Source organism: Orbilia oligospora (assembly GCF_000225545.1).
Source record: "Orbilia oligospora ATCC 24927 unplaced genomic scaffold scaffold00173, whole genome shotgun sequence".
NCBI lineage: Eukaryota > Fungi > Ascomycota > Orbiliomycetes > Orbiliales > Orbiliaceae > Orbilia > Orbilia oligospora.
The window spans coordinates 722,159-748,295 of NW_011645730.1; the positions used below are offsets into that span (position 1 = coordinate 722,159).

General features: G+C 44.3%; 8 protein-coding genes across 8 annotated transcripts; 5 read left to right on the plus strand and 3 right to left on the minus strand.

Moving 5' to 3' along the window:
• Positions 1–599: 599 nt before the first annotated feature.
• AOL_s00173g213 (uncharacterized protein) lies at positions 600–1,070 on the minus strand (the record flags this gene model as incomplete). The annotated part of the gene is made up of 1 exon (XM_011127955.1): positions 600–1,070. One exon carries the CDS (start codon positions 1,068–1,070, stop codon positions 600–602), a length of 471 nt encoding a protein of 156 aa, XP_011126257.1.
• Positions 1,071–6,609: 5,539 nt separating this feature from the next.
• AOL_s00173g214 (uncharacterized protein) lies at positions 6,610–6,871 on the plus strand (the record flags this gene model as incomplete). Its single annotated transcript, XM_011127956.1, has 2 exons — positions 6,610–6,642; positions 6,695–6,871. 2 exons carry the CDS (start codon positions 6,610–6,612, stop codon positions 6,869–6,871), a joined length of 210 nt encoding a protein of 69 aa, XP_011126258.1.
• Positions 6,872–8,669: 1,798 nt separating this feature from the next.
• Positions 8,670–11,026, plus strand: AOL_s00173g215 (uncharacterized protein; the record flags this gene model as incomplete). Its single annotated transcript, XM_011127957.1, has 4 exons — positions 8,670–9,102; positions 9,202–10,367; positions 10,468–10,647; positions 10,709–11,026. 4 exons carry the CDS (start codon positions 8,670–8,672, stop codon positions 11,024–11,026), a joined length of 2,097 nt encoding a protein of 698 aa, XP_011126259.1.
• A 411-nt stretch (positions 11,027–11,437) lies between these two features.
• AOL_s00173g216 (uncharacterized protein) lies at positions 11,438–13,498 on the minus strand (the record flags this gene model as incomplete). Its single annotated transcript, XM_011127958.1, has 6 exons — positions 11,438–11,481; positions 11,671–11,999; positions 12,057–12,096; positions 12,163–12,668; positions 12,746–13,042; positions 13,122–13,498. 6 exons carry the CDS (start codon positions 13,496–13,498, stop codon positions 11,438–11,440), a joined length of 1,593 nt encoding a protein of 530 aa, XP_011126260.1.
• A 1,025-nt stretch (positions 13,499–14,523) lies between these two features.
• Positions 14,524–15,693, minus strand: AOL_s00173g217 (uncharacterized protein; the record flags this gene model as incomplete). The annotated part of the gene is made up of 2 exons (XM_011127959.1): positions 14,524–15,376; positions 15,494–15,693. The coding sequence occupies 2 exons, from the start codon at positions 15,691–15,693 to the stop codon at positions 14,524–14,526; spliced, it is 1,053 nt and encodes a 350-aa protein (XP_011126261.1).
• Positions 15,694–16,027: 334 nt separating this feature from the next.
• AOL_s00173g218 (uncharacterized protein) lies at positions 16,028–17,402 on the plus strand (the record flags this gene model as incomplete). The annotated part of the gene is made up of 2 exons (XM_011127960.1): positions 16,028–16,357; positions 16,428–17,402. The coding sequence occupies 2 exons, from the start codon at positions 16,028–16,030 to the stop codon at positions 17,400–17,402; spliced, it is 1,305 nt and encodes a 434-aa protein (XP_011126262.1).
• Positions 17,403–18,128: 726 nt separating this feature from the next.
• On the plus strand, positions 18,129–19,512 carry AOL_s00173g219 (uncharacterized protein; the record flags this gene model as incomplete). Its single annotated transcript, XM_011127961.1, has 4 exons — positions 18,129–18,143; positions 18,265–18,364; positions 18,555–19,386; positions 19,455–19,512. 4 exons carry the CDS (start codon positions 18,129–18,131, stop codon positions 19,510–19,512), a joined length of 1,005 nt encoding a protein of 334 aa, XP_011126263.1.
• Positions 19,513–22,473: 2,961 nt separating this feature from the next.
• Positions 22,474–24,041, plus strand: AOL_s00173g220 (uncharacterized protein; the record flags this gene model as incomplete). Its single annotated transcript, XM_011127962.1, has 4 exons — positions 22,474–22,522; positions 22,853–23,284; positions 23,367–23,753; positions 23,830–24,041. 4 exons carry the CDS (start codon positions 22,474–22,476, stop codon positions 24,039–24,041), a joined length of 1,080 nt encoding a protein of 359 aa, XP_011126264.1.
• Between the last annotated feature and the right edge of the window lie 2,096 nt (positions 24,042–26,137).

The window sequence follows — 26,137 nt, forward strand, 5'->3', positions numbered from 1 at the left end:
CTTACGAAATAATTAATTATGTCTACGGGTGCACGAGGTCAAGAAAGTTTTTGGTTTGAGAAGAGTGTGGAATATCGTCAATTCTCCAAAGAAACAGTAATAGCTAGTACAATAACTAAAGCAGTGTCGTTGAAAAACGCCAATGGTGTGAACATGCTAGAAATACTTCATAAGAAAGAAAGAAATAAAAAATACAAAATCCAGAATAAAGTCTTTATTAGAGAAATAAAACTCCAATCCCAAGTATCCAAACAAACATGTGACTCCCCGAAACTTTTTTGTGGTTTTCAGCCGTGATGAAACAAAAGGAACGCCGATGGTAAAAGGTTGTGGAGGTTGTGAAGGTTTTTTTTTGTGACAGTAGTCCAGGAGCCATGAATCGAGACCGTTAAACCCCTTCTTCTCCTTGAAGTCATGAACGAAATCAAAGTCGAGAGGGGTATCCAATGCAGTATTAAAAACAGTGTATGTGAACGCCTGTTGTTCTCCCCATATGAATTGATGAAAGTAGAAAGTATTTGCCTTCGGCTATATGAGGTCGGATCGAAAAGAATGAAGTTATTAGAGACCTCCCTCCATCTAATTCGAACTTTCGGAATTTAATGTCGTCCAAAGTTTCGGATCTTATTGACGATTCTATCGGCATTGGAAGCTATGGATCGACTCGAGTATCCGCTGTGATTCGAGCTTTCCGAGACCCTTCGGACTGATCCCTCCAAGCTGACTCTGTCCTCTTCGGCCTCGCTGTCGTGACCTTCCTCCTCATGAGGAACGATGTTTCCGGCGCCACCACGACCAACGGTATACATTGGAGCGATGGAGTCGCGTCTTAGCTTGTCGCGCTGAAGCTCTTCGTCGAAGGAGAACATGGCACGCTCCGAGGCTGCGTGAGCGTTACCGACACCACCGCGACCACCGTAGAATGGACGAGCGTGTGGCTTGATGTCGTGAGACTTTGCTTTTGGGGCTGCAACCTCAGCCGAGGTGAGCTTGCGATAGTTGCCGGCGCCGCCAATGCCGGTGTGGTAGTAGGCGGTATGTGGAGCTGGTTCGTAGGTGGTGAAGCCCATTGTTGATATTGTAGTAGTAACAAAGTACTAGGGTATGTGTATGAGATGAGTAGTTGGAATAAGGTAGTGAAGCTAAGAAAGCTTTAACTGTCGATGTGAAGTTTTCTTCTCGTAAGAGATATTGAAGTCTTGTTGGAAGCTAGATTGATAATCTTGAAGATGCTGATGATGATAAGATAGAAGAACCAGGTATGTCCACCAGGAACCAGCTGCTTATATACCAATTTCCATTCCAAGACACCTAGGCTCGATGGCGAGTCCGAAAGTTCATTGCTATGACACATTACTTCATCGAAATAGCTAGATCGTTAATAATGGGAATGCAAAGAAGGCAGAGGGGCATACGGGAAGAAGCAAAGAAACAAGGCATGACCCTGTCCTAGCGCGCATTTCCCCAGATTTTCATAGCGGATGTGGCCCGAATGAATTGCTGGTGTGCAGCCTGTCCAACCAGAGTGCCAGAAGCCTGCCATGAGCCCCAGCTTTTTTAGCTTTTGTGGTTTGTGGTTTGTTCTTTTTTTTCACTCTCGCTCTTCGCCCTCCCTTTCTGCGGTTCGGGAAAAAGCAAAGCTCGGACCCAAGGTACAAAAATTTTTTCTCATGCGGATTTTTTTTCGAAGAGCGCACCGAAGGCTGGCAAGCGCAGGTGATCCAACCTTAACGCTGGGCTGGCACCATTCGAACCGTCGTTTTGCTTTTGGGACAGCCAGCTAATTAGGGATACCGTGTGATGTCGTCTTTGGGCGTCTCAATGATGTATGTTGCAGCCCCATGGCCTGGCCGCCCCCCTCTTGTCTGAGGAGGGAAAATTTTTTTGCTTCGGGGTTCCTCTGGGATGCGAAAAGGCTTCCTTCGGTAGCATCTCAACATGCCTGGAATGGAATAATTATGTAAAGCTCTCACTTCATATTTATTACCGGGGAACGAACTTCTTATTTCTGGGCGTATTAGACGAAGCACTTTTGCTGCTATATTTGCAATTTTGAGCGTTTGGGTTGACGAATGTTTTGGGTCGGTAGTTGCCCGGCCGTGAACCAGAGAGAGTGCACGTGGTGCCTGACCTCACAAGTGAAATTTTTTCCAGACGCCGGTTTGGTATTTTTTGTTTCTGTTGTTGAGCTCAATGGTCCAAAATCGTTGAAGCCCGAAAGACATATCACGAACACCGAACACCGCAACAGCCGGATGAAACGGGACGGTCCAGCAAGGAGTAACAGTGAGTGAGTGCAAAAAAAAGGAGTCACCCGCTTAACAGACGTCAACTACGCAAAAACGCGATTCTCGCAGAGATGATATTCTTCAGTCATTCCTGTCGACGCTATGCCCAGCACCGACAAGACAATGCGAGAGAGGGAACCAGTAATTGTAACAAAAAGGATCCCCGGATTCCAATTTCCCATGGAGTTACTCCGTAAATAGGTAGTACAGAAATATAATACTTTCTGCATACCGAAACGTAACAGTAATATCGCCATTCCTTGACGCAATACGAAGCTGTTTCCTCATCATGAACGCATCTGTTTTGTGTAGAGTCAATATACTATGTATGTGTCGGCAAGCGCAAGGCAAGGTCAGGCAAGGCAGGGCCAAAAAAAGCTTGGTTGGAAAGAAAAACAGCTGTTGTAGATGCCTTTCCCGGGGAATATTACGTTATACCTTCGCATGGAATTTGCTCTCCCCGGCAGCCTCCGACTGAGCCGATGCCGTGTCAGGGGGCCAAAAATCCCCTCTCCCCTTCGTAAGCTCGAAGGAATGGCCAATGGACACGGTCAGGTGGTTCTAGACGCCATCCAAAAAGATGTCCTCTTACCTAAAAGTTGGCTAAAAGCAACCCAGAAACAGCAGTCCTTGCTCGAGACGCCGATTCTTGGAGGTACCAGCTCCCCTTCTAGCTTTCCAGTAGCTTAGCCCTACCAGTCCGACTTCGTACCACTTTGTCAGCCCATGGCAAGCTTTTGGATGGATCTTGTTTGTGTGAGTGTGAGTGAGTGTGAAGAGAGTGGAGCCCCCTCCGCGGAGTGTGATTGGATGAAGAAGGTTGTGGAACGAAGAGAGCTCGCCAGCTTAGCAGCTTTACCAAAGAAAGGGCATTTCTATTACCCCCATTTTATCAAATCGTAATTGACATAAAGACCATAAATTGCCCCCTTTTTGGACTTTCTTGCCAGGCCTTCTTGGTAAATTCCTCAAACAAGCATAAGCCTTCCCCTCATTGCATTGAATTCTTTGGAAAAGTAAAAATTAAGGTCGGTCTTGAATCATGTCACGATGGGGTAATGAAGATTGTTCTTGCAGCCAACCAGCGTCGAAGCTTGGCGGTGTCCGTCCCAATGGCGATATTTCACTGGTGCATTTCGACAACAGGTGCAACACATCACCGCCAATGAGCTCCCGCCACTGCACCGTTTCAGATATATCTGGCTTAGATCTATAAGGTATTATAGTTTCAAACGGTTAAAATCATACTCAGAAGAAATTAGAAAGAAAAAAAGCTCCGAAGAGACCTGGCAGTTGCTGTGCAGAGTAGGAATCACATCTGTTCCATTGATGCAGCATATTTCTTTTCGATCTAGCCCCCCCCTCGCTTGGGTGACAACGTTGACGCTGTTGTGACCAATTCGTGTCGGCTTTGATGCGCGGTATGTTATGTTATGTTATGTCTATAGACGGTCGCACGTATGTGATTGTAATGTACATACATCGTCCATGGCAATCCATGCATGCTGCATTGACATACGAATATGGGTATGGGATATGGATATTGAATATTATATGTTTCGATCCTGAAACTGCTCTTGGATTTCTATTACTTGAGAAATACCTCATCCAATCGACCATACTTTCGAAACCGTCGACGCCAATTCCAGGGAATTGTAACCGTTAGACATTCTTGCTCAATTACACGATAATCGCCACATATCGCGGCATCGGAATTCCACACTTTCCCCTAAAACGAAAGTCCGGTGCGGAACCGATCAAAATTTCAAAATGTGAATTTCCATGGATCCAAAGAATCGAAACTATTAACTCTTGGTGTTTCTCCACAATTCATTGTTCATTCCTGAAGCGAGTATACTAGTACTATAGTATAGTATGAGAGAGCCTCCACCAGCACACTCTCATCGATGCTATGCTACATAATGTATGCATCGGCTTGATCCCGTCGCATTAGCTCAAAAGGTCCGACATCGACGCGAAACACCTTAAAAACCAGGCTCCACCTGAGTGAAAAAAAATTTAGCGCAGCTCCGCCAGATTCCAGGTCTAATCTCGATTAGGTGTTTTCCCCAGATTTCTGTCTCGCACAGTGGATCCATGGGATCGAATTCCCCCTTTTACGGAGATGGTGTTTCTTTTCCACACGGCGCACCGGTGGTGTCAACTTTCTTTTTTTTTCTTCTTCCTCTTTCTTTCGATGGGCAGCTGAGCGCTCTATTTTTTTTCTTTCTTTCGGTTAAACGCTGAAGCTGGGGCTGCCAGAGCCTGTTCGTCAGCTCACGCAGCCGCGGCGCAGGATGAAGAAAAAAAAAGAGAGGCAAACCAAGCAGCGCAAACAAGTACAAGCTGCTGCCAGGACTTCTTGGAAGCGAGTAAAAGGTAAACGTAAACCCCGAATTTCGCATATTTTAATATTTTTAAAACTCCAAAATTAAATAGAACAATCGCCGAACATCGAATCCTCCAAAAAGTCTTCCATGTTTCGCGGATCTGACGAGACCTTGAGCTCATATGCAAAATTTTCTTTTAAATTTTGAACCTCATGACCCATAGCATGATATCATTCATTTCCTTTTTATTTGATCTCATGAAATTTTCTGAGCCCGAATGCGATGGAATTTTCTTTCAAATCAACTTGGCAGCGCTCACTGCACTGTCGCCTTGACATAGTTGGTTACGGTTTCGCGCCTTAGTGATCCGGAAATAATATCCCATCACAAGGCATGATTTCGACAAGGAAAAAAAAAAAAAAAAAAAAAAAAAAAAAGAAGTAATAACCGTATTACTTTGCGTGATCACTATACACATATACGTTGTTCATCGTCGGAATATCTCCACCGGCTACAATACATTACTCGTATCCAATCACTTACCCACATTCACATCGTCAGATCCACATGTCCACATGGTGTGCAAATCTGCATGGATTACTCTATTTTCCGTAGTCAAAAACATGTCCAACAAATTACTGACATTCGTGTCACTCGGTCTGGACGTCCAGCAAAGCATGCTTAAGCTTCCCTGCAGCCATCAAGCACGATATATCGATACGAGGATGTGATAGCTAGTGCAGTGCAGTGCAGGAACGCCCATTGTTAATTACCCCAGACTTTCTTAAAGCTTCCCCTCCCGAATTCGAAGGCAATATATAGCTAGACTACCTGTAGTTTAGCTATTTTATATCTCCTGACTCGGAAACCCTATTAACGTTTAGCCTTCTTTCTTCCTCTTCTTTAACTACTTCCTTCATCCACGGCCTTGCCCCGCTAACTACTCGGCAGTCAACTTATGCATCTGCCTGATCTTGATCAACTGCTAAGCTAATTAGTTGCTTAGACTTACTAACTCGCTAAAACAGTCGAAAAAACCCGAAGAACCCAAAGATCACACCTTCAAAACGCCTATCCCGCCGGACCTTCCCCCTATATCGCAACAGCAGCGCGAAGAGCCCTCTTAGCTCAATCGGAAGAGCGCCAGACTTTTAAACCAAAACCAGGTCATCTGGCGGTCGTGAGTTCGAGCCTCACAGAGGGCGTAAGCGTGTGATGTTGAATTGATGGTTGTATTCGGATCTTCAAGGTTCGATATGACTGTTTCTTTTTTTTATATTTATTTTTGGAAATTTTGTTCTTGCGCTTTCTATGTTTTTGGCAGGTGGGGATGCAAGCAAATGTTGGTTTTGTTAGATACTTATACACTGTGCCGGAAATGGATGTATTTCGAGTACTAGTGCAATACTATCTAATCATAAGAAATAAACAACCTTGAATAATTTATCGTTATACCGATTTATTCCACGATGAATCGTGTTGATATGATACCATAGTCCTGCCGTAATAACATCACGCATTTGTCGGCACAGTGGTCATTCTAGTGTTTTTAATAATTAATGTTGCGTTCATGGGATGCGAGAGTATTGTTGGATCGGCAATAATCACCGCTTCACCTCTGACTATCTTAATTATGAGCTTTCGTTAGCTATGGGCTTCTGGCTCCGACGATCTGTCAAAGATGTTTCATCATCATATTTCTATTTCCCAAATAACCCTTCAATTGACCAATTGTTCGATCAGGTACTCTTTAAATCCAATTTCGACGGCTCCCATAGCTATAGCTCTTCAGACTTTCAAGATGTTTTCTCTACTCACAGCTCGTCATCGCATTCTCCAACCTCCCAGCATTCGTGGCTACAATATACGCCAAGTGTTATGCCTTACCTGCATTAAAGGATCTCTCCCAATCTAATATCTAGAATTCATAGTACACTAAGGGTGTAGACCAGGCTCATGATCTTTCAAAAGTCCTTCCTGAGTGACGTATCATGAAGTTTTTCATGGGTGGGCTTGGTGCTTTGGTGAGTTTATCGCTTCCAAAATACATAAATTGTTCCTTACTTAGACTTCTAGACACTCGGTGGAGCCGTGTTCGGGTTTACGCTGGTGAAGGAGGTTGCGGTTTTGGAAGCACATCTCAATGAAATGCGACGCAATATTGCCCTTATCAAGGGCAAGTTGCTTGAGATTCCGGTTTCTGCAGAGGCCTTGGAGGCTCTAGAATCTAAAGGAAAGGAAACAAAGAAATAGACGCTAAGGCTAGCCTGATGACGGCTCGACTCCTGCTCAGGCAAAGCCGAAGGCAGATATTCTTCGCAGTTCTTTTTCTTCAGGTTTTTCTTTTCTGCAATAATTTTAGGAAGCTTGAAAAGCCTATAATGGTTGGGGGTGGTCTCGTTCGCACATCGTGGTTACAGCAGATTATTGTGTGTTTTTCTTATTTTTTTTTATAACGGCATAGGTTCGACTCATATTCAGGCGGAGTTGAAGGCATATGGTGTTCCGGTCGAGTCTCTAATCCTTTTCGGTGCATACTCGGGTTCTGGGCGTTCTGGTGATAGAGTTTCTACTTATGGTGTTACAGGGACCCAAACCTATTATCAACTATACAGGCGAAGCGGTCGAGAATGCCCTCACACTACCCAATGTCCCCAGTGGCAAAAGGTATAGAACTTGATAATAAAAGCTCTGCTAATCTGATTATTCAAAGGATTCTCTATCTCGATCAATTACACCCTCCTCCTCCTTTGGTATACATCTGAGGTTTCGAGTGCAAACCTGGCTATCTAGCTATTGTCGAAATTGAGATACCCATCATAAAAGCATGGCTTGTCCAGGCATGAACGCACTTGTACGTTTAACAGCCCCATATAGAAAGAAAGCAGTCAAGCAATGCTTCTTCTTTTAAGACACCAAAGTCTGGGGTAAAGCATAACGGCAGAACATCGCCCTGCACCTCTTACATGTATGCATCCATGTACGTCACGACCCCAGACTAACTAATATTAATATCACGCGCTTCCCTAGTAGATAGTCTGGGGAAACTTAAGCCTTTCCCAATCTAGAAAGGTATCCAGTAGTAGTAGTAGCAGGCAACAATTGCTCAAATAGCAAATAGGCATCTATGCCGGCATCGCATTATATCCACAGGCCGAGGTCGAAGAGAACTTGGACATGCAAGCCGCATGTACTAAGATCCCGATCCCGATTCTAGCCACCTCCGCTTCCGCTGGCTTCCAATGCTCTTACCTAACAGATTCCGTCTTCCATGCCGTCCATATGTAATCGAGAGAGGAAAACCACAGGTACAACACAATGAAGCCGGCATGAATGGTCGGTAGGCTAGTATCTTATGTGTACTATGTACTGTCGGAATGTCTGCGTTCTATAATAGATGTGAGCTATAGGGACCTTTGGATGTGTATATGCAGCTGAGATTGTCAACATCACGCTAGAGCGGGTACTTTTATATATACTACGTATACGTATATTGCTTGTTAGAATCGATTTGGGTACCACGCAGGGAGCTCGATAAAATCGTCATGCATGCATGATATGAACGGTCTAGATCCTCCATGGAAAGGGAGCTCAGGAACAAAAGTCAGCGGTAGCCCTTTTTGATCAATTCCTAGTCTCGTGACCGGCAATTCCAATATGGCCAATTGGAACTGAATTTGGGATTGGCGGTGGTGTAGAGACATTAATATATTTCGACTGGATACTAAGCTTGCCATTTTGGCGCATAACAAAAATGTATAAGTTGTTGCACTTTAGTATCCAACACGCTGACAGGTGATTTCGAGAAGGGCTGACAGGGTACCAATATCGGACGCCTCCTATTAGTTAATTAACCTGACGTGTCTGGTAGGTACTAGATTCGAAGCTGTTCGAAGGATAGTACACGTACGTAGTGATCGATATCGCGACAACTTCTCGTAGCTTCATGTCTAATGCATCGAAGCTCTACTATAGAGATACCATTTTAGGTAATAAAATATAGCGTTCTTATTCCCCTCCTCCCTCTTACCAATATTTTATAAAAAAAACAATGACCGAAACCCTAGATACCGACCCCCCCAAAACCAAACAGAATATCAAGTACCCCCACCCCCTCGACACTTGCCCTAGGCCTTCCACCATCCCACCCCTCTCGTTTCATGACTACATCCTCCGTAAATTCTCCTGCTCCATACGTAACCAACCAAACTGGACAACTCTCGTCACAAACCGGAAGTTAATGTCACAATGGATCCAAAGATCCGCCTATCAAGATGGTTATAAATATAGTGAAAAAACCGACGGTTTCTGTCTTGTCTGGGACTCTGAAGATATCAAATTTGCTCATGAGGAACTGGTGGAGAGGTATAAACCGTATGTTGAGGAGTTAAGGGAGAAAGGGTGTTTTATTGAACCAGATGTTGATTGTGTCTGGAGAGCTGATGGAGTGATTTTGGAGGAGTTGAGAGAGAAGTTAATTAACGGTATGCCTTTTATAGAAATACCTCTCTTCTATAGCTATACTGGAGAGTATGGGTCCCGATTCATGATCATCTTGAACTTACGGGAATAATAATATATAGCTGCCTCCACACTGGAAAAGCTCCCAGAAGACAAAAAGACCTGGGCACCAGACCGTGAAGGTATAGTCCAGGATCTCATCCATCCATCCTGGTGGCCCATAGTCTACGGCAGAACCCTTTTGCCAAACGGAGAGACCATCACCCGCCCCTTCGAATCCGAATCCGAATCCAAATCCAAATATTCAAAAGGGTGGTCTACCGGATTCTGCTGGCTACCCTCTGAATTCAAGATCTCACCTGACGGAAAATCCACCTCAATTGAATCATACATAAATAATCTAACCGACCCAGAACAACAGAAACTATTCCACCCAATTCTAGAAGAAGTATTCACACAGTTCATCCCACTATTCAACCACGTTCTCGCAGACTTAAACGAAAAAAGGGATTTGTCTCATAGAACCACCGGCGGGATACCAGGACCTAATTCTTTTGGTGGATCTGAATACGCCTCTGACCTTTCGGTCGAAGAGTTCAAGGGGTTTTGGGAGAGGATTATTAAGGAATATGAAAACGGGGAGGAGTTATCTCTGGGATTTAGGAATGATAACAAAAGTAGGAGGGAAGATTTTGATTATTATGACAGCGGTACTGATGGTGGATTTGGAAGTATTCATGATGACGATGAGTACGAGTACGGCGAGGGTGACGCTGTGGAAGACGATGCATCTGACTATAATGAAAACGAAATATTGAACCCAGAAAGTGAATATCATACGTGGGTCCCACCCACTAGCCTAACTAAGCTCGAACCAGACGACGAAGAAATACAGGGAAGTGAAAATGAGAATGGCGAAGAAGGGGAGGAAGGAGCAGAAGAGGAAGCAAAAGTGGAGAAATTGGAAGAAAAGGAAGTGGAAAGAGAGGAAGTGAAAAGAGGGGAAGTGAAAGAAGAAGAAGAGGAGGAAGAAAACGACTTCGATTCAATCTTCGCCTGGAAGCCAACCGATATCTTCGACTGCAGATTCTACGAAATCTGGGATATTGGATCCACACGACCCGATAAGATGTGGTACCCACCGAAAATCACCGATGAAATCAATCTGAAAGGGAAAACCGTCAAAATAGTCGTCCAAATGACGAATATAATGATCACACCCGAAAATCCAGTTCAGCATGTAGGTCCTCGAAACATTGCCGACTATTGGGCTTATCACGGATTGAGGGTACGTAACAGATCTAGACACCATATCCCGGGCTCTCTATACTAGTACTGCATATATATCATATCTATCAACATGCTAACTTCTTTCAAAATTCTTCCAGAATGAAAGAATAATAGCAACTGGGATATACTATTACGCCCAAGAGAACATTGCAGAAACAACATTAGCCTTCGCTCGTAAAACTAACGAAAAGGACCCTCTACACCCTTGCAACTATCACTACTGTAGCTACGGATTCCGGGACAGACCCTTCCAAAAAGTCGGCAAGACTTCAATTAAGGTACTTACTTCTAATCCCATAACGGACCCCTAAGAAAACTAGATAATTAATATAGTTATAGCAAAACCGCCTAATAGTCTTTCCGAACATCTACGCTCACGCCACAACTCTCCGTCTAGAAGACATCAAAAAGCCAGGATACCAAAAGACCCTAACATTCTTCCTCTGCGATCCAAATTACAACGAACTTCTCACTACAAAGACAGTAGCACCCCAGCAACCCCAGCATCGTGTCGAAGTTGAAGAGGCCATCCGCGAAGGAGTTTGGGGTAATCTTCCTAGTGAATTGTTTGAGTTCGTTCTAGACAGTTTACCTCCGCCGATTAGCGTAGAAGAGGCGTACCGTTATAGAGAGGCGATGATTATGACACCATATTAGAGTCTTATAGAAGAGGATGGAATTTCGGGGATTTGTGATTGACTGTTGGAGTTTGGGATCATAGAACTGAACATATCTAGCATTGTAGTAGAATGATCTTCTAATTTCATCATATTTGATATCGGTCAGTAGTTGCATTCTCATTCAATATGAATTCCATTATGAATTTGGCACGTGCACGATGCAAAATGCGGCCAGAAGGGCGAGGTAAGGTAAAGGTAAGGTAAGGTAAGGTAATGTACAGTATCAGTATCAGCAGTATCAGCTAAAAAAAAAAAGTAAAGAAACAAGCCCTCAGCGCTTGAAAGAGAAATTATAACCATGATGCCCTTATATCAAGAGCTTCGATATCCACTTCTGTCACAATGAACACCATATTAAACAGCTCCCGTCAAACTAATGGTCGATATCTTAACGTCTCCTCGCATCAAGCTGGTTCTTAAGATAAACGAGACCTATTTAAACTAATGTTAGCAAAACCCCCGCCATAGCATCTCAAACCTTCCAAGGTGTATAATAAGAAAGAAGAAAAGAAAAGAAAAGAAAAGAGAGTAACAAAGGAAAAAACCCACCCCCCACACGAACATCCCCGAATATTAAAAATCACTGAGATAGAAATAAAATTCTAAGGAAATATATCATACCAAGAATAGTCGCAACGTACTTGACAACCACAGTCTTCTTATCCCCTCCTCCAAGTGACAATAACCATCCAAACCAACTAACTCTAGCTTTCCCATCACGGCTAAAATTGGGTTTCTTCTCGAGAAGCATACGGTACTGTGCGAGTTTGCTGGGGATGTACGGTGGATATCTAGCATCCAAGACCATTTCGAACCAACCACCGGGTTGTCGGACGGTGGTGCGGTGGTGGGAGAAAGCATCGAAGCCGAATTTGTCTCTGTAGTTACCCATGCCGGACTCACCAACACCGCCGAAGGCGAGCTTGTGGGATGCTCCGTGCCAGATTGTACTATTCACTATGTTAGCCTTTTTTCCCCAGGGATTTAGATCTTAGGAGACAACTTACTCGTTGACTGTAGCACCACCTGATCTAGTATGGCCCAAGACTAATCTTCCGTTAGCATCACATGTCGAATATTATTCAGCATCAGCAAAGCAAAAAAAAGACTTACTGTGATTCGCCTCCTTCTTATCCGTAGTAAACGTATACAATGCCAATGGCGTATCACTAACCCGGTTGACAAAGGCAATCGCCTCATCCACATCATCAATAACCACATACGGCAACACCGGTCCAAAAATCTCGTCCTTCATCAAAGCATCATCCCCATCTTTGACCTTTACGACAGTCAAATCAATAAACTTCTCGCTTTCATCAGTTTGTCCTCCAATCTTGATCTCCCCAGAGGTGGAATCAATAAGCTTTTTGATCCTTTGGAAGTGGCGGTCGTTGACTATGCGTGGGAAGTCCGGCGAGGCTTTGAGACCGTTGGGGTAGAATTTACGCCAGGTTGAGGCTAGAGACGAAATGAATTCGGCCTCTTTGGAGGAAGGGACTATGACGTAGTCCGGGGAGAGACAGACTTGGCCAGCATTTAAGGCTTTGCCCCAGCAAATACGGCGGGCAGCCAGTTTGATGTCCGCATTCTTGGTGATGATAACTGGGTTCAATCCGCCTCTATCCATATTTGTTAGCATCTTTTTTTCTTCTTCATGTATTAGAAGAAATAATAAGTAATAGGGGGAAAAACATACAATTCAAGGATCGTAGGAGTGAGATGCTTCGCAGCAGCAGTAGCCACAATTCTTCCCACGACACCATTACCAGTATAGCATATTTTATCGAACTTTTGTGCAAGAAGCTCAGTGGTCTCTGGGATAGCGCCGTTAATAACAGCGAATGCATCCGGATCGAGAGATTCAGTTATGATCTTTGTGAGAACCGCGCAAGAAGCCTGTGAGATTTCAGAGGGCTTGATGATTACACAGTTTCCTGCAGCAATGGCACCAAGGAGAGGCCCAAGTGTGAGTTGGAAGGGATAGTTGTATGCTCTAGAAAATTATTTTGTTAGTCTCTTTGCTATTTGATATTTGATATATCTATATGATTCTATGACGAAGTGGTACTAACCCAATGATCAAAACGACACCCAATGGCTCCTTTCTAATCGTCGGACTCCCCGCCTTGCTCAATAAATCCGCAGTAACGGGGACTTCCTTAACCCAGTTATCAATATCGCCCAGCGCATCAATAATCGCGTTCTTCAGCCAAATAGCATCACTTTGTAGAGCTTCATGCTCCGACTTTTTGAGGTCTTGCCATAAGGCGGCGGCGATATCACTTTCGTTGTCGTGAAGGCCCCACCAGAGTTTCCTGAGTTGCTGTTTTCGCCATTCGACGGGGCGGGTCTTGTGCGACTGGAATGTTGCCCGGAGACGGACGTGTGTGGCGGAGATGTCGGGGATTGGGGTGGCGGGGGGAGGACCGAACGTCTTGGACGACGACATGTTTATTTTTGCTATTATTATGGAGATTGAGGTTGAGGTAGTGTTGGAGAGGGAGAGATGGATGAGAAGTAGGTAATGGTAGTCTTCAGAGTGAAGATAAATTGACTGACAGGAAGCTAACTTATAAAAGCGGAATGAATGGTGACGACCTTACGTTTATTTATGAGATCTGCTAGTCCAAGTCAGTCTGATTTTACCCCGGATAAGTGCTAAGTAAGTATTTAGTAAGTTAAGTATCGAATTATGACAGGCTGCAGCTAACCAAGCAGTCGGATAAGATAAAAGAATTAAATAGTTGATTAGTTACATTCGCCCAACCTGCCATTTTCAACCGAGGCTGGTTCGCAAACTCTCCTTCCTCTTTGACAATCTCATGGTATATGCTGTGTATGTGATTACAATCGAATCTGGAGAATAACCCGCCGGAGACGGCTTCTTTCTGGCCCCGAATTCGAAAACGAAAAATTTAAACCTGCGGGGCGGGGCTTTAAAGGGGGTTTAAACCGATTACTTTATCTGATACAGCCGACCTTTTGGGACTGACAGATGGCGAACGAAGCAGTAAATGACGACGATAGAACTAGCGCCATCACATGCATTTCAAAAAACCAAAAACTTCCCCCAGTTTCCCGTCTTAGCGAGACTGCATCGACTGGGATCTCTTAAGCAGTTGGTGTTGGTTTGTTCGTATGGCTAAGCCGCAATTGACCAACAATACGACCACTCCACTTTTTTAAACTCTTTTTTTTTCATTCGCGGAACCGTTCTCATCCTGGGACTAAAACTTCGCGGTATGGAGAAGAAACCTGGGTATACGCACTTTTGAGGATGTGGTAAGCGGGTGCGGGCGAATATATGGCTCGCTGACTGTACATCGCGGAGAACGAGGGCCTGGAACGCTCGGAAGTGGATATCCTTCGAAATACTTGTCTCATATCGTACATACATACACAGGATCCCATCGTCATAGATTTCGAGCAGGAATGGCCCGGAGTACTTGAAAAGATAAATCAAGAAAGGTTGATTTACCCTTCCATTCGCTTTGCAAGAGCAGCCTCGACTACTCTCTTCCCCGCCTCACCATCACCGCCCCACTCCATTCCCTGCAAAAACTCCTCCAATGCAGCTTCGTATCCCAAATGTACCATCTCGTCATCAACCTTTACTCCGTTCTTCGCCAGAGCTCCAATCACACAAGCAATTCTTGCAATCTCAGCTCTAGTCTCCGGTGATATCTCTTCGTTCACGTTTGAATATATTGCCTCCGAAGCTTCTTCTTCCAATCTCGTGATGCTCACACTTTTCCCTTCCGGCCCGCCGGACTCGGTAAGCGGTGTTGTATGTTTCGCGATATAAATATATCCGTTCACACCGAGATAAATATCGACTTCTCCGCCACCATTGGACGTATTCATTGTTAAAACGTGAGATTTCATCCGTCGGACCATTCCGGCGTCTATAGTCATAAATACTCCGTTACGGAGTTTTCCATACTTAAGACTTCGGGTGTGAAGACTCGCCAGACCGTCGTTGGAGAGGGTTTGTACTTCTGCGACTAACAAGTCGCCTTCGGAGAAGAAAGTACGGATTTGTAGTTCGTCGGTTGAGGTTCTTTTACGGAGGATGCCACCGGGGAGGTTTATCGATGAGAGAAGTAAGGTTGCGGAATGGGGAGCTGCGATGTCCACTCGCCATCGTTTTGTTTGGACTTCAAGAATCCGACCGACCACCAGATCACCGATTTCAGGGACATAACGGAATTTAAGAGCTCGGATGGAAAGAAGTTTGTTTGTTTTGGAGATTGTGCCGGCGAGGGAGGAGACGATGGATTGACTGCCGCCTGGAGCGAGGGGTTGGGAGAGGTAGGTTCCATGGCCGCTGGATTCATATTGTATTAGCATCACCACCTCCAATTATCCACCTGTCGGACATATAGATGTAGGTATAAATTGAAAGATAGATATAGTGTAGAGTAGATAGATAAATTATTCATACCGCATCCATTGAGGGTCCTCGGTGACAACCTCGCCGGGTGTCACGATCCCACCAGATTGTCTGCCTGCTGCTCGTCGCGGCGCATCGCCGTCCATTGCTATATCCCCATCATTATCAAAATCAAGACGAACACCACCTTCGTCGTCCGCTTCGTCGTCGGCTGTCACAAACGGTGCTGGTGCTATTATTTGTATCGGCATTGTTATAGTTATCTGGAGGGGTTTAAAGTTTTTGTCGCGCCGCGAAGAGAAGAGATTTGGGGAATTTGTTTTCCGAGCTGTCGCAAACAAATTTGATGATGCCGCATTTCCAACAAACTGCGGCAGACGAAACCTTAGTTAGCTTAGCGGGGTTAAGTTCTTTCCAAAACTTTCTAACTTCTCACGGCAGCTGGACGAAAGCTTCACTACAATCACCGCTAAAAACAGAAGAAGAAAGGAAGTGACAAAACTAAGCTCAATCGAGGTCGGAATATCAGAACATCCTCGAACCTCAATTCCCATAAAGAGGTGCTGAGAATAGTCAGGACTAAAAATGACCCTCAAAGACCACCTCCATCTTCGCGGTTCTGTCTCCCACCATGACGACGATAAAGACAAAGACAAAGACCCTAAAGACCCTCAAGCGGAACCCGAGTCTACAGCTAGAAAGCTGTTCCGACGATTAAAGTCCGGTGGGAGGTCCTCAGATGAAGATAGTGGCGATGAGGGAACTTCAAAACAACATCGATCGGACTCTGAAGCCGAGCTGATCATCGAACTCCCTCCTGCTGCAGACTTTCATGTCCACTTGAGAGATGGATCGATGATGGAAACTGTTACACCGACTATTGAGAATGGTGGCGTCAATTTGGTCTATGTCATGGTATGTCCTTCATGATACGATATTATATATTAGATAAAGATTAGGCATCTAATGGTGGTATACAATACAGCCAAACCTCGTCCCCCCAATTACAGAACCCTCTGCCGCTCTCTCCTATATGTCAAAACTTCAAGCCCTCTCTCCCAAAACCACCTTTCTCGCAACCCTCTACCTCCATCCTTCAATAACTCCAGCCACAATCGCAGAGGCAGCGGCATCCGGCATCGTTGGTGTAAAATCCTACCCAAGAGGTCTAACTACAAACTCCGATTCCGGCGTCCTATCCTACGAATCATTCTATCCAGTGTTCCAAGCCATGTCAGACCACGATATAGTTCTAAACCTCCACGGAGAATGTCCATCGACACCTGCCGAGGATGTAGCAGGGATAGAAGACGAGGATATAACAATCCTAAACGCCGAAGCGAAGTTCTTACCAACTTTACTATCTATCCATCAGAAATTTCCAAAACTAAGGATAGTTTTGGAACATTGTACCACTGCTGCCGCTGTTGAGGCTGTTAGAGCTTGTGGGCCTACCGTTGCTGGAACAATTACTGCGCATCATTTGTTTTTGACAATAGATAATTGGGCAGATGATCCGTTTTGCTTTTGTAAGCCCGTCGCGAAGTTACCAGCTGACAGAGCGGCATTGCTTGCCGCTGCTAGCAGCGGGGATCCCAAATTCTTCTTGGGGACGGATTCAGCACCACATCCAAAGCCGGCAAAACAGGGCAGGTCGGGGAATAATAAGACGGTGGCGGGAGTATTTACACAACCTTATGCTGTTCAATTGGTCGCTGAAGCATTTGATAAGGTTGGGAAGGCAGATAAAGAGACGCTGGAAGGATTCTGTTGCAGATTCGGAAGGGAGTTCTATAAGGTGAAGGAGAAGGGAATTGAAGTTGAAGGGAAGGATAAGAGGACGATTGTATTGATGAAGGGACTTGGGGAGAAGGCTATTAAGGAGGTTGGAACTGGAGATGGAGCTGTTGTGCCATTCAGAGCAGGTGAGGAGGTGTGGAGTTTGAAGTGGAGGGACTAAGTTTTAGTCTGGTATACTAAATTGATGATGAATATATCTTGTTTTTCTTGGGATTTTGAATAGGGGCTCGGGTTAATTTGGCAAGTTAGGTTTTTAATACAAAGGAACCCTCTCCTTTGAGAGAAGGGTCTATTAAGATCGATTCTAAGGATGTGTAGAACTTATATCTCAGGTGCTGGTATAGTTGTATATAGGTTTGTAAGTGGTCTGGCTGGATAGCCTCACCGTCAACATGCGTGAACATGTTAACGCTAAAGTCTCCAGACTCAGAACCTTACACTATCATTCTTCGAAGCCCAAGTATGATATATCATTTAGGGAACTCAATAGGTTAATTAAAAAGCGATCTAGTGTTAAATTACCTGTGTCAACATTTATGGTAAGAGGAATGTCACAGATCTGGCTGCAATGTAGGCAAGAGTAGACCCCCCTGAATGAATTTCAACTGTGGTATATTTGGTTGCAGCTGCGTTGTCTCACCAGCCACAGCCCATATAAAGCGTATGTGGAATGTGGCTGGTGCTATGACGCTAAAAAAATTTACACAGCACAACAAAGCTCTTATCAGCTCCACTGACTCAACCTCAAAGATCAAATAAAGGCCATACTCACCGCCATCACACCACCACTACCCCCAAACAATACACTACCCTGTCAACCTCCCCATATCATCATCAATTGCATCGATACATCGATACTTTTCCAGCTAAGCTCGTGGTTTTCAATATGTCTGAAGAAGAGGTATACATATCTATATCCATATAGCCCACTTTTCTTTTTATCGTCCCCACAAAATAGCTTGTATAGCTTTTCTTAGTAATATTGTGGCGATGGTCACTAACTCTGGTTTTTTGAGGAGCAGCAGAAGAAGTCGGTCGCCTTTGGCGAAACTACAGATCTTGAGAATGGAGAGAAGGTTGAGACGAGTGAGGGGAATACTGCTGAAGGGCATTCTGTCGCTGGTATGTTGGCCACCTATATCTCCTTCCCTCCACCCCCTCCTCCTCTCATATACTCCTACCCCCCTTCACCCTTTCTCCCAATCGCTATACTCTTTTATTTACACGGTTTTATATTTGGGTGTCGTCTATAACTTTTGATGATGATATATAGGCACAAATATCAGTGCTGACGAGATGCTCTCCCGCATAGAAAACGGCGATGCCGAAGCCTCCACATTCGATCCATCCGCCGTGAAGAAAAAGAAGAAGCCAAAGAAGGAGAAGGAATCCGAGAACGGCGAGGAAGCTCCAAAGGAGAACGGTGACGGCGAAGCTTTCGACCCCAAGCTCCTGAAGAAAAAGAAGTCGAAGAAAGCAAAGGCTGAAGAAGGTGAAGTTGGCGCCGAAGGTGACGGAGAATTCGACCCTACAAAACTCACAAAGAAGCCAAAGAAAACAACCAAGAAGAAGGCAGCAGGTGATGATGATGACTTCCAAAAGCGTCTCGAGGAACTCGGTCTTGAGGACAAGAAGGATGAGCCTGCTGCTCCACAGACTCAGGAGGAATTCGAGGCCGAACTCGCACAGGGAGGTGGTGTTTGGGCTCAAGACAATGCCACACCATTCAAATACTCCCAACTCTTGAAGCGATTCTATATCAACCTTTACGAAGACCACCCAGAACTCTCCGGCGACGGCCGCCTAAAGAACTACAAGATCCCACCACCACAAGTCGCCCGTGAAGGTAACAAGAAATCGATCTTTGCCAACCTCCCCGAAATCGCAAAGAAGATGAAGAGAAATCCGGAACATATTATTCAATTCATCTTTGCCGAATTGGGTACCAACGGTTCCGTCGATGGTGCTGGGAGATTGGTTATCAAGGGTCGTTTCCAGCAGAAACAGTTGGAGAGCGTTTTGAGACGATACATTGTTGAGTACTTGACCTGTGGAACTTGCAAGAGTCCGAATACCACATTGATGAAGGAGAATCGACTTTTCTTCGTCAACTGCAATATCTGTGGATCGAGGAAATCCGTCTCGTATGTATCCTATATCATATGCCCCTTTTTCCATGTTGAAGGAAAATATGCTAACGGAATCACGCTAGTGCTATCAAAACTGGTTTCCAAGCCGCCTTGGGAAAGAGAAAGAAGATGCAAGCTTAGATGTTTGTGGGATACCATTTCTTCTACATGTTTTTGGGGGTCTTCTTTGCGTATTCTTATAAGGTTTTGTGCTGGGGATTTTTCACCTTACCCGGAGAATTTCCTTACTTACTTACACACGTCGTCCTGTAAGCTGGTTTAAGTGTAATGGATAACTTAACTGGCCAACCTCCGTCTCTATCAACACCACCCTTCCAACCCTCCTTACCGGTTCCTTCTACCTCAAACACCGTTGGACCCTCGTTTCCTATCATCATCATTCATCACATTATCGGGTGTTACTGATTTACCCCTCCTGCTGTTTTTCATCTCTATTTTTTTATATTTCCATACCTCGGGTCTCTTTTCTGAGCATTTTGATGAATGGGTCCTGTTATACAATATGATTATGTCTCCCTCTCTCCTCGCCCTCCCCATTTTCCTATCCTCCCACCTCTGTTCGGTTTATGAGTACCGGGTCCAATGACTTTATAATGCTGTTTTTTTTTTTGTTTTCGAACTCCCTTTTGTTCTTGATTGTCGGATACTTTCTGATTCCCTTATGCGCTGGCGATGATGAGGAACGAGGACGATGATGACGATGGATGATTTCCCCCCCAACATGTAGCTTTACTTTTTTCCAGGGGGGTTTTTCTTACTTTAGGGGTTTTTATCACACGCACACGCAACGAAAAGTCGGTAGATGGGGGGGAGAATGAAATGGAGAATTCTTTTTTTTTCTATACTTATTTATATTTTCTATCCCTTTGATAATCTTTTTTTTAAATTTATATATGTAGTTGATCGAGTAGGCTTGAGAGTATAGTAGTAGTATTAATTTAATGTAATGTAATGTAGTTTAGTGTAGTGTAGTGGAATGTTATAAGGTACCATACTGGGGGGTCAATCTATGGGTATGGATCGGGGTAGTTGGGTAATATATCGAGAACAGCCACACTGGCAGTTAACGTTATGCCATAGGAGGTCACTGTGCAAGGACTGTTCTTTGCCCCACATCTTTCATGACAGGCCAAAAAAAAAAAAAGGAATTTTAGAACAAGAGACTTAAGCTTAGAATCGAGGTAAGCTGGAGTTTAAAGGTGGAGCGCACGACAGCGGCTGAGAATACGAATTAACTCTGGGAAGTTCCTTCCAAAGATGGATATCGAAAGCTGGCCGGTCTATTTCCTGCGAGAGCAAGGACAAGCTCCACCGTTTTTGCTTTCCAAGACCCTTTCGAACGCCACTGTTTTTCACCTCTGCATATTACACAGTTACATACTTATGTGCTTCGGTAGTTTTGATAGGATCTAGAAGGGGAGAGAAGGGAAGAGTGTACCTGTTTGTCTCGTATGCAAATGCATGTTGATACTTGTCGGGACAGGTTGTCTACATGCTACACGAAGCTTATCCGACAAACCAACCAATTGCAACCAACCCCGCTTGAATTAATTAAGTACTTAACTACTATACATCCACAACAGTATTTAGTTAGGCTGCGAATATGTAAAGTTTGTACTCTTTTCGAAGGATTTTTATTTTTCTGGATTTTAATTAAGCAATGCAATGGAATGAATGGAGGGCGCTAGACAAGGGTAGCTTGCCTGCCTTGCTTGTTCACAAAGCTTTTTCTGGTTGGGCCGGGTTGGCGCGAGCTCGAGAGGGAAAAAACCGCTCCACAGCCTCAATTGAATTTCCAACCAACCGGCCGGACCCATGATTTGAATTACATACATGACATACATACATCGTTATAGTGGATGGCGCACAGATCGGAAGACCATTTGAAACGAGCTGTTGGAAGCATACATACATATCATGAGAGGCTGAGAAAGAAAGGAAGAAAGAAAAAACTCTCTTTTTTGCCATTTTGGACGGGGTATATAAGATGATGTAGCTACTTATTGAGCTATTGCCCCCCCCCCGCCATATGATGTAGCTAAGTATTTAACTGGAATATATAAAGAACTTTGGAAGCTGAAATCATCTTCGGAAGCTTCTTACGATCGTTTCCATTTCAAAAAATAAGTTTTGTCTTTCTGTTAATTCAGTTAAAAGGTTCGTATGCTTTCTGTTTTATGTTTTACTTTGCTAGCTTGCTTGCATGAGCGCTGCTGTTATCTATAACATGTTGCCAATTAAGCGCTGTTCCTGCCCCTCTTTTTTGTCGCAACAGAACAGGAACAAGGACAAGAACAAGAACAAGCTTCCCATTAGCTAGTTAAGCAGCTAGGAACAGTTGTCGGCAGACCAGATTTCTGCTGTTTTCTGGGCGCTGCAAGCTTGAGAAATCGATCGGCTTTTTCGGGTTTTTGGAGGAAAGCGGCGAATCAGAGTGAACTTCACAATTTCCCTCCCTCCGCTTTGTCTTCCTCTTCCTCTTCCTCTTCTCCTTCTCCTTCTTCGTCATCTTCCTTTCTAAAGTTCCAACCGCACCCCGCATTTGCTGTTTCGAATCACCGGAACAGCTGGTCCATCGCTTTCTGTTCGAAAAGAGAAAGAAAGAAAAAGGTCATTATAGATAGAATAGAAATTAGGCTGGAAATCCCCGCGATATCACTTCTGATAGTCGGGATAAGATCCATTCTCTAAGAAAACAATCTTCCCCTCCTCGATCCTCATTCCCTCTCCCTTTTTTTATTTTTTTGGCTTCGTTCTAGTTTGGTGCTTCTTTTTTTCAGCCCCACTATCCCGTCTTTTTTCAAGCTCTCTTGCTAACCCAATTTTCATTGCGCCGGTGCGCGCGCTCTGGAATTTCCGGTCGAATTATAGACTTTCTACCTCCTACTAGTACTAGTTACCGCATACGATTTACGAGAACCTCTCCTCGATCCAACAGCTGAAACGAACCAGCTGAACAAGAAAATCCTCAAAAAAAGGAAATAAACTTACGACGGGTCGGGAGTTTTAACCCTGAGATCCGGATCTTCGACAATCGGAACGAAGTTAGGCATTTGCGCGAAAAGCAAAAAGCTGTAGAAGATGTCTCATTTTCAAGGATCTCCACCGCCGCAGGGTGGTTATTATCCTCGTAAGTAGTATCTATTTTTATTTTATTTTTATTTTCTTTTGTAAAAAGGTGGTCAGACGACGGGAGAGAGGCGAGAGGTGTGAGGTTTGGGAAATCTGTAGGCGAGGGGATAGGCGAGAATGTTGGTGGTTGTGGAGTATTGTTGGAGGAGGTTACCGCATGCATGTAGTTTTGTGGCGATGAGGAGGAGGACGGATGATAATGGTGATAGTCTCGAGTCTAGGCGCTCCCCGGGGGGGATATAGACAAGAGGGATATCATGAAACTATCACATATCGAATACTACCGGGACACTTCAGAAATGATGCTAACGATGTTTCCTATGCATAGCTCCCCCAGAGAAAGGAAACTACCCACCACCATCCGGCGCCCCCCCAGGTCAACCATCCTTCGCCCCTCCTCCACAACAGTCATTCGCTCCTCCTCCACAGCAGTCATTTGCCCCACCACCAAATCAATTCAGTCCACCACCTCAGGAACAACGTGGTTCGCAGCAGTACTTCTCCCCACCGCCCCAGAACTTCGGACCTCCCTCAGGCCCCCCACCGCCGCAGCAGACCCCACAACAGCAGCCTCAGCAGAATTTCCAGCAGGGGCCTCCTCAAGCTGGACCTTCTGCACCGGTAGCTCAAGTTGGTGGTGCAATTAGTCAGGAACTTGTGGGCCAGTTCAATGGTGGAAGCTATAGAATCGATCATCGGGATTCGAATACCATTTTGACCATGATATTGGCTCATGGATGTCCTATTACTGCCAAGCCTGGTAAGAAAGCCTTCTAAAACTCAACCGCCCCCCAAAGGATATACATTTAGAGCTCAGTATTAACGAATTTTCAAAAACACAGGTGCAATGGTAGCCATGGCAGCCACCGTAACCCTTAAGGGTTCCGTCAAAGTCTCCCTCAAGAAACTCATCAGCGGTGGTGAACTCGCTCACTCCACTTTTACCGGTCCGGGAGAAGTGATTCTCGCCCCAGCATCCCTAGGAGACATCGTTCCCATCCGTCTTGATGGAAATCAACAATGGACCATGGGTAAAGATGCTTGGTTGGCGAATACCCAGGGCGTTGTGAGAGATTATAAAAGCCAGGGTATCGGAAGCGCAATGTTCTCCGGAGAAGGATTGTTTGTGTATAAAATCACCGGACAGGGAGTTCTATTCGTGACCAGTTTGGGAGCGATTATTCAGAAGAATTTAGCGCCTAATGAGCAGTATATTGTTGATAACGGACGTAAGTTATCTTTATCTTCTATTATAAAATCACTTTTAAAATTTTTGGGAATATGGCTAATATTTATTGTGTTTAGATCTCGTCGCCTGGAATTGCAAATACATCATCGAGAGAATTGCAAGCGGTGGTATTATCAGCGCGTTATCGTCGAACGAAGGTCTTGTCTGTCGCTTCACGGGACCAGGAACAGTGTTTATTCAGACCAGAAATCCAAGCGAATTTGGTTCTTGGATCAGGTCGCATGTGCCAACAGGTGGGGGTGGAGGCAGTTCCCTCCTTTCCTTCTAAAAGCCCGTTTTGCCCTTGCCTTTCCTTTCCTTTTAAATACCTACACACGCAGGCATAAAACCCTGTTCCTTCTTGAAAGACGTTTTTTTTTGTATAGGGGGTTTGTTTAAATGGTCTTGGTTAGATCATACACACTTCCTATGGTTTTGTGGAGTATCTTTCTTTCTTTCTTTCTTTCTTTTCTTCTTCTATGATTTTGTTTCGAAGTTTTTCGGTGAAGGAGAGGTAGTGTATTCTTTTTATTATTTTTTGTATGGTGACTAATATGTTGTGTGATGTCTGAAAACTATAGGTCGGTGAGCTGGATGGAAGTAACGTTTACTGTCTGTTATAAGTTTTGATTGAAACGTCTTGTTGGGAAGAGAGAGAAAGAGCTAGAGAGCTAGAGAGCTAGAGAGCTAGAGAGACAAAGAGACAGAGATTTATATAGCCTTCATTCTTTTTTCCAGCTACCTTCATTTAAAATTTTATTATGATTGGAGAGAGAAAGAGTTTTTGTTTTGGGAGGATCGAGGTTACGATATATTCATGAGAGGGTCAATTGTTATTGCTGGATACCTATGGATTTAGTACGTTTTAAATACAGAATGGATATGATACGATATATATCGATATGTAAATGCTGGAAGGGTTTATATAATTTCATAATGTCTTAATTGCTGGTGATAATGTATGTACTTTATACATGCAAACCTTGGCCATGGATTTATATTATATATATTGCACTGTAGGCATTAGCTATGGTATTTTGGTACGGGAACGATGTCGATGTCGACGACAGCTCCAGAGGTTCGTTTTAGAGCTATTTCCTTGGGAGTTTTGAATTCTCTTATGGCTACATATGTACTTGAAATTGTAATATCTGGGGACGAAGCCAAGATGTCTCCGTCTAGTCTCCTCTAAATTGATTGAATCTCACGACCAGGGTATACTCAGAAGCCTTAAAGTCTGGTAATGAGACGTGTTACACAGCATGCAGGGTAGGCTATATCCTTTTAAATTTTTACTCTGTGTATTTATTGATATGCGAAAACTGTGGGCTGTAAGATCTTCTATGCGGTCGTTCACTAGTTAGCATACAAGGGTTCCTCGTTTTGACGTTGAATTAATTTTTGCAGGGAAAGGACCGATATCAACGACGTCAAAGCGCGCTCGCAATATAGAACCCTTTTTTTCTATCAATGCGATCTTGAAACCGACCTCCAACATCTGATCTGCGCATATCCATGTATGTGTATGTATATGTATGTATGGATCCCCTGCAATTACTGGGGCTGAACAAAGATAATAGAAATTGAAAAATCCCCGGAAGGTTCAGGCCAATCTAATCGCGAAAACAAGCGAGAAAAGGGTCAACTTCGAATTCGTGAACAGCGCATTGCAATGTTTTCACGGGAACTGCCCTTTGTGAGCTCAGACCCTCGAATTGTAGACCGGAGATAATGGTTATATGTATAAAACCGCAAAACCTATCACTGACTGTGGAAGGATGAACCGAAATAATAATTGAAGTGCATGTGCCAGGTTTATGCGAGATTAGCGGGCTGTCTATGTCCAGCTGACGAACGCCATCGATCTTCAAAGTCTCTCGGTTGGATTTGAAACCCGCTGTCATCGGATTGGCGGCCTGGTTTTTTTTTTTCTCTTTCCCTTTCGCGAGAAAATGAATATCAAGATACATCCAATACGTTCGTCAAGTACAGGACGAATTGTCCAAAGGAACTCTTAGAAAAGGAAGGGAAAGCCAAAGCCAGAAACAAAAAGCTTGTCTACCTTACCGAAATAACAATACCCTCCTTGGCGACCAACTGATTGGGGCAGGATATCGCGAGATGAAGTTAGGTTGGTGGAACCTGCTTTTTCGTCCTACTAACTAACCTAACGGCAGTTGGCTTGGTTTTGCCCTGTTGTCCGTGAGGTGTTTTGTTGGTCGCACATTTTGTGCGAATTAACACCCACCCTTTCTCTGATTTCCGGGCCGCACTTAATTTTTTTTTTTACTTCCTTTCATTCCCCTAATTCAATCATTCATCAGTCGGCTACGCAATCGATTTAGGCGCAAAAAGGAGGGTCTTGCGCTGCAGGGAGGTCAATGC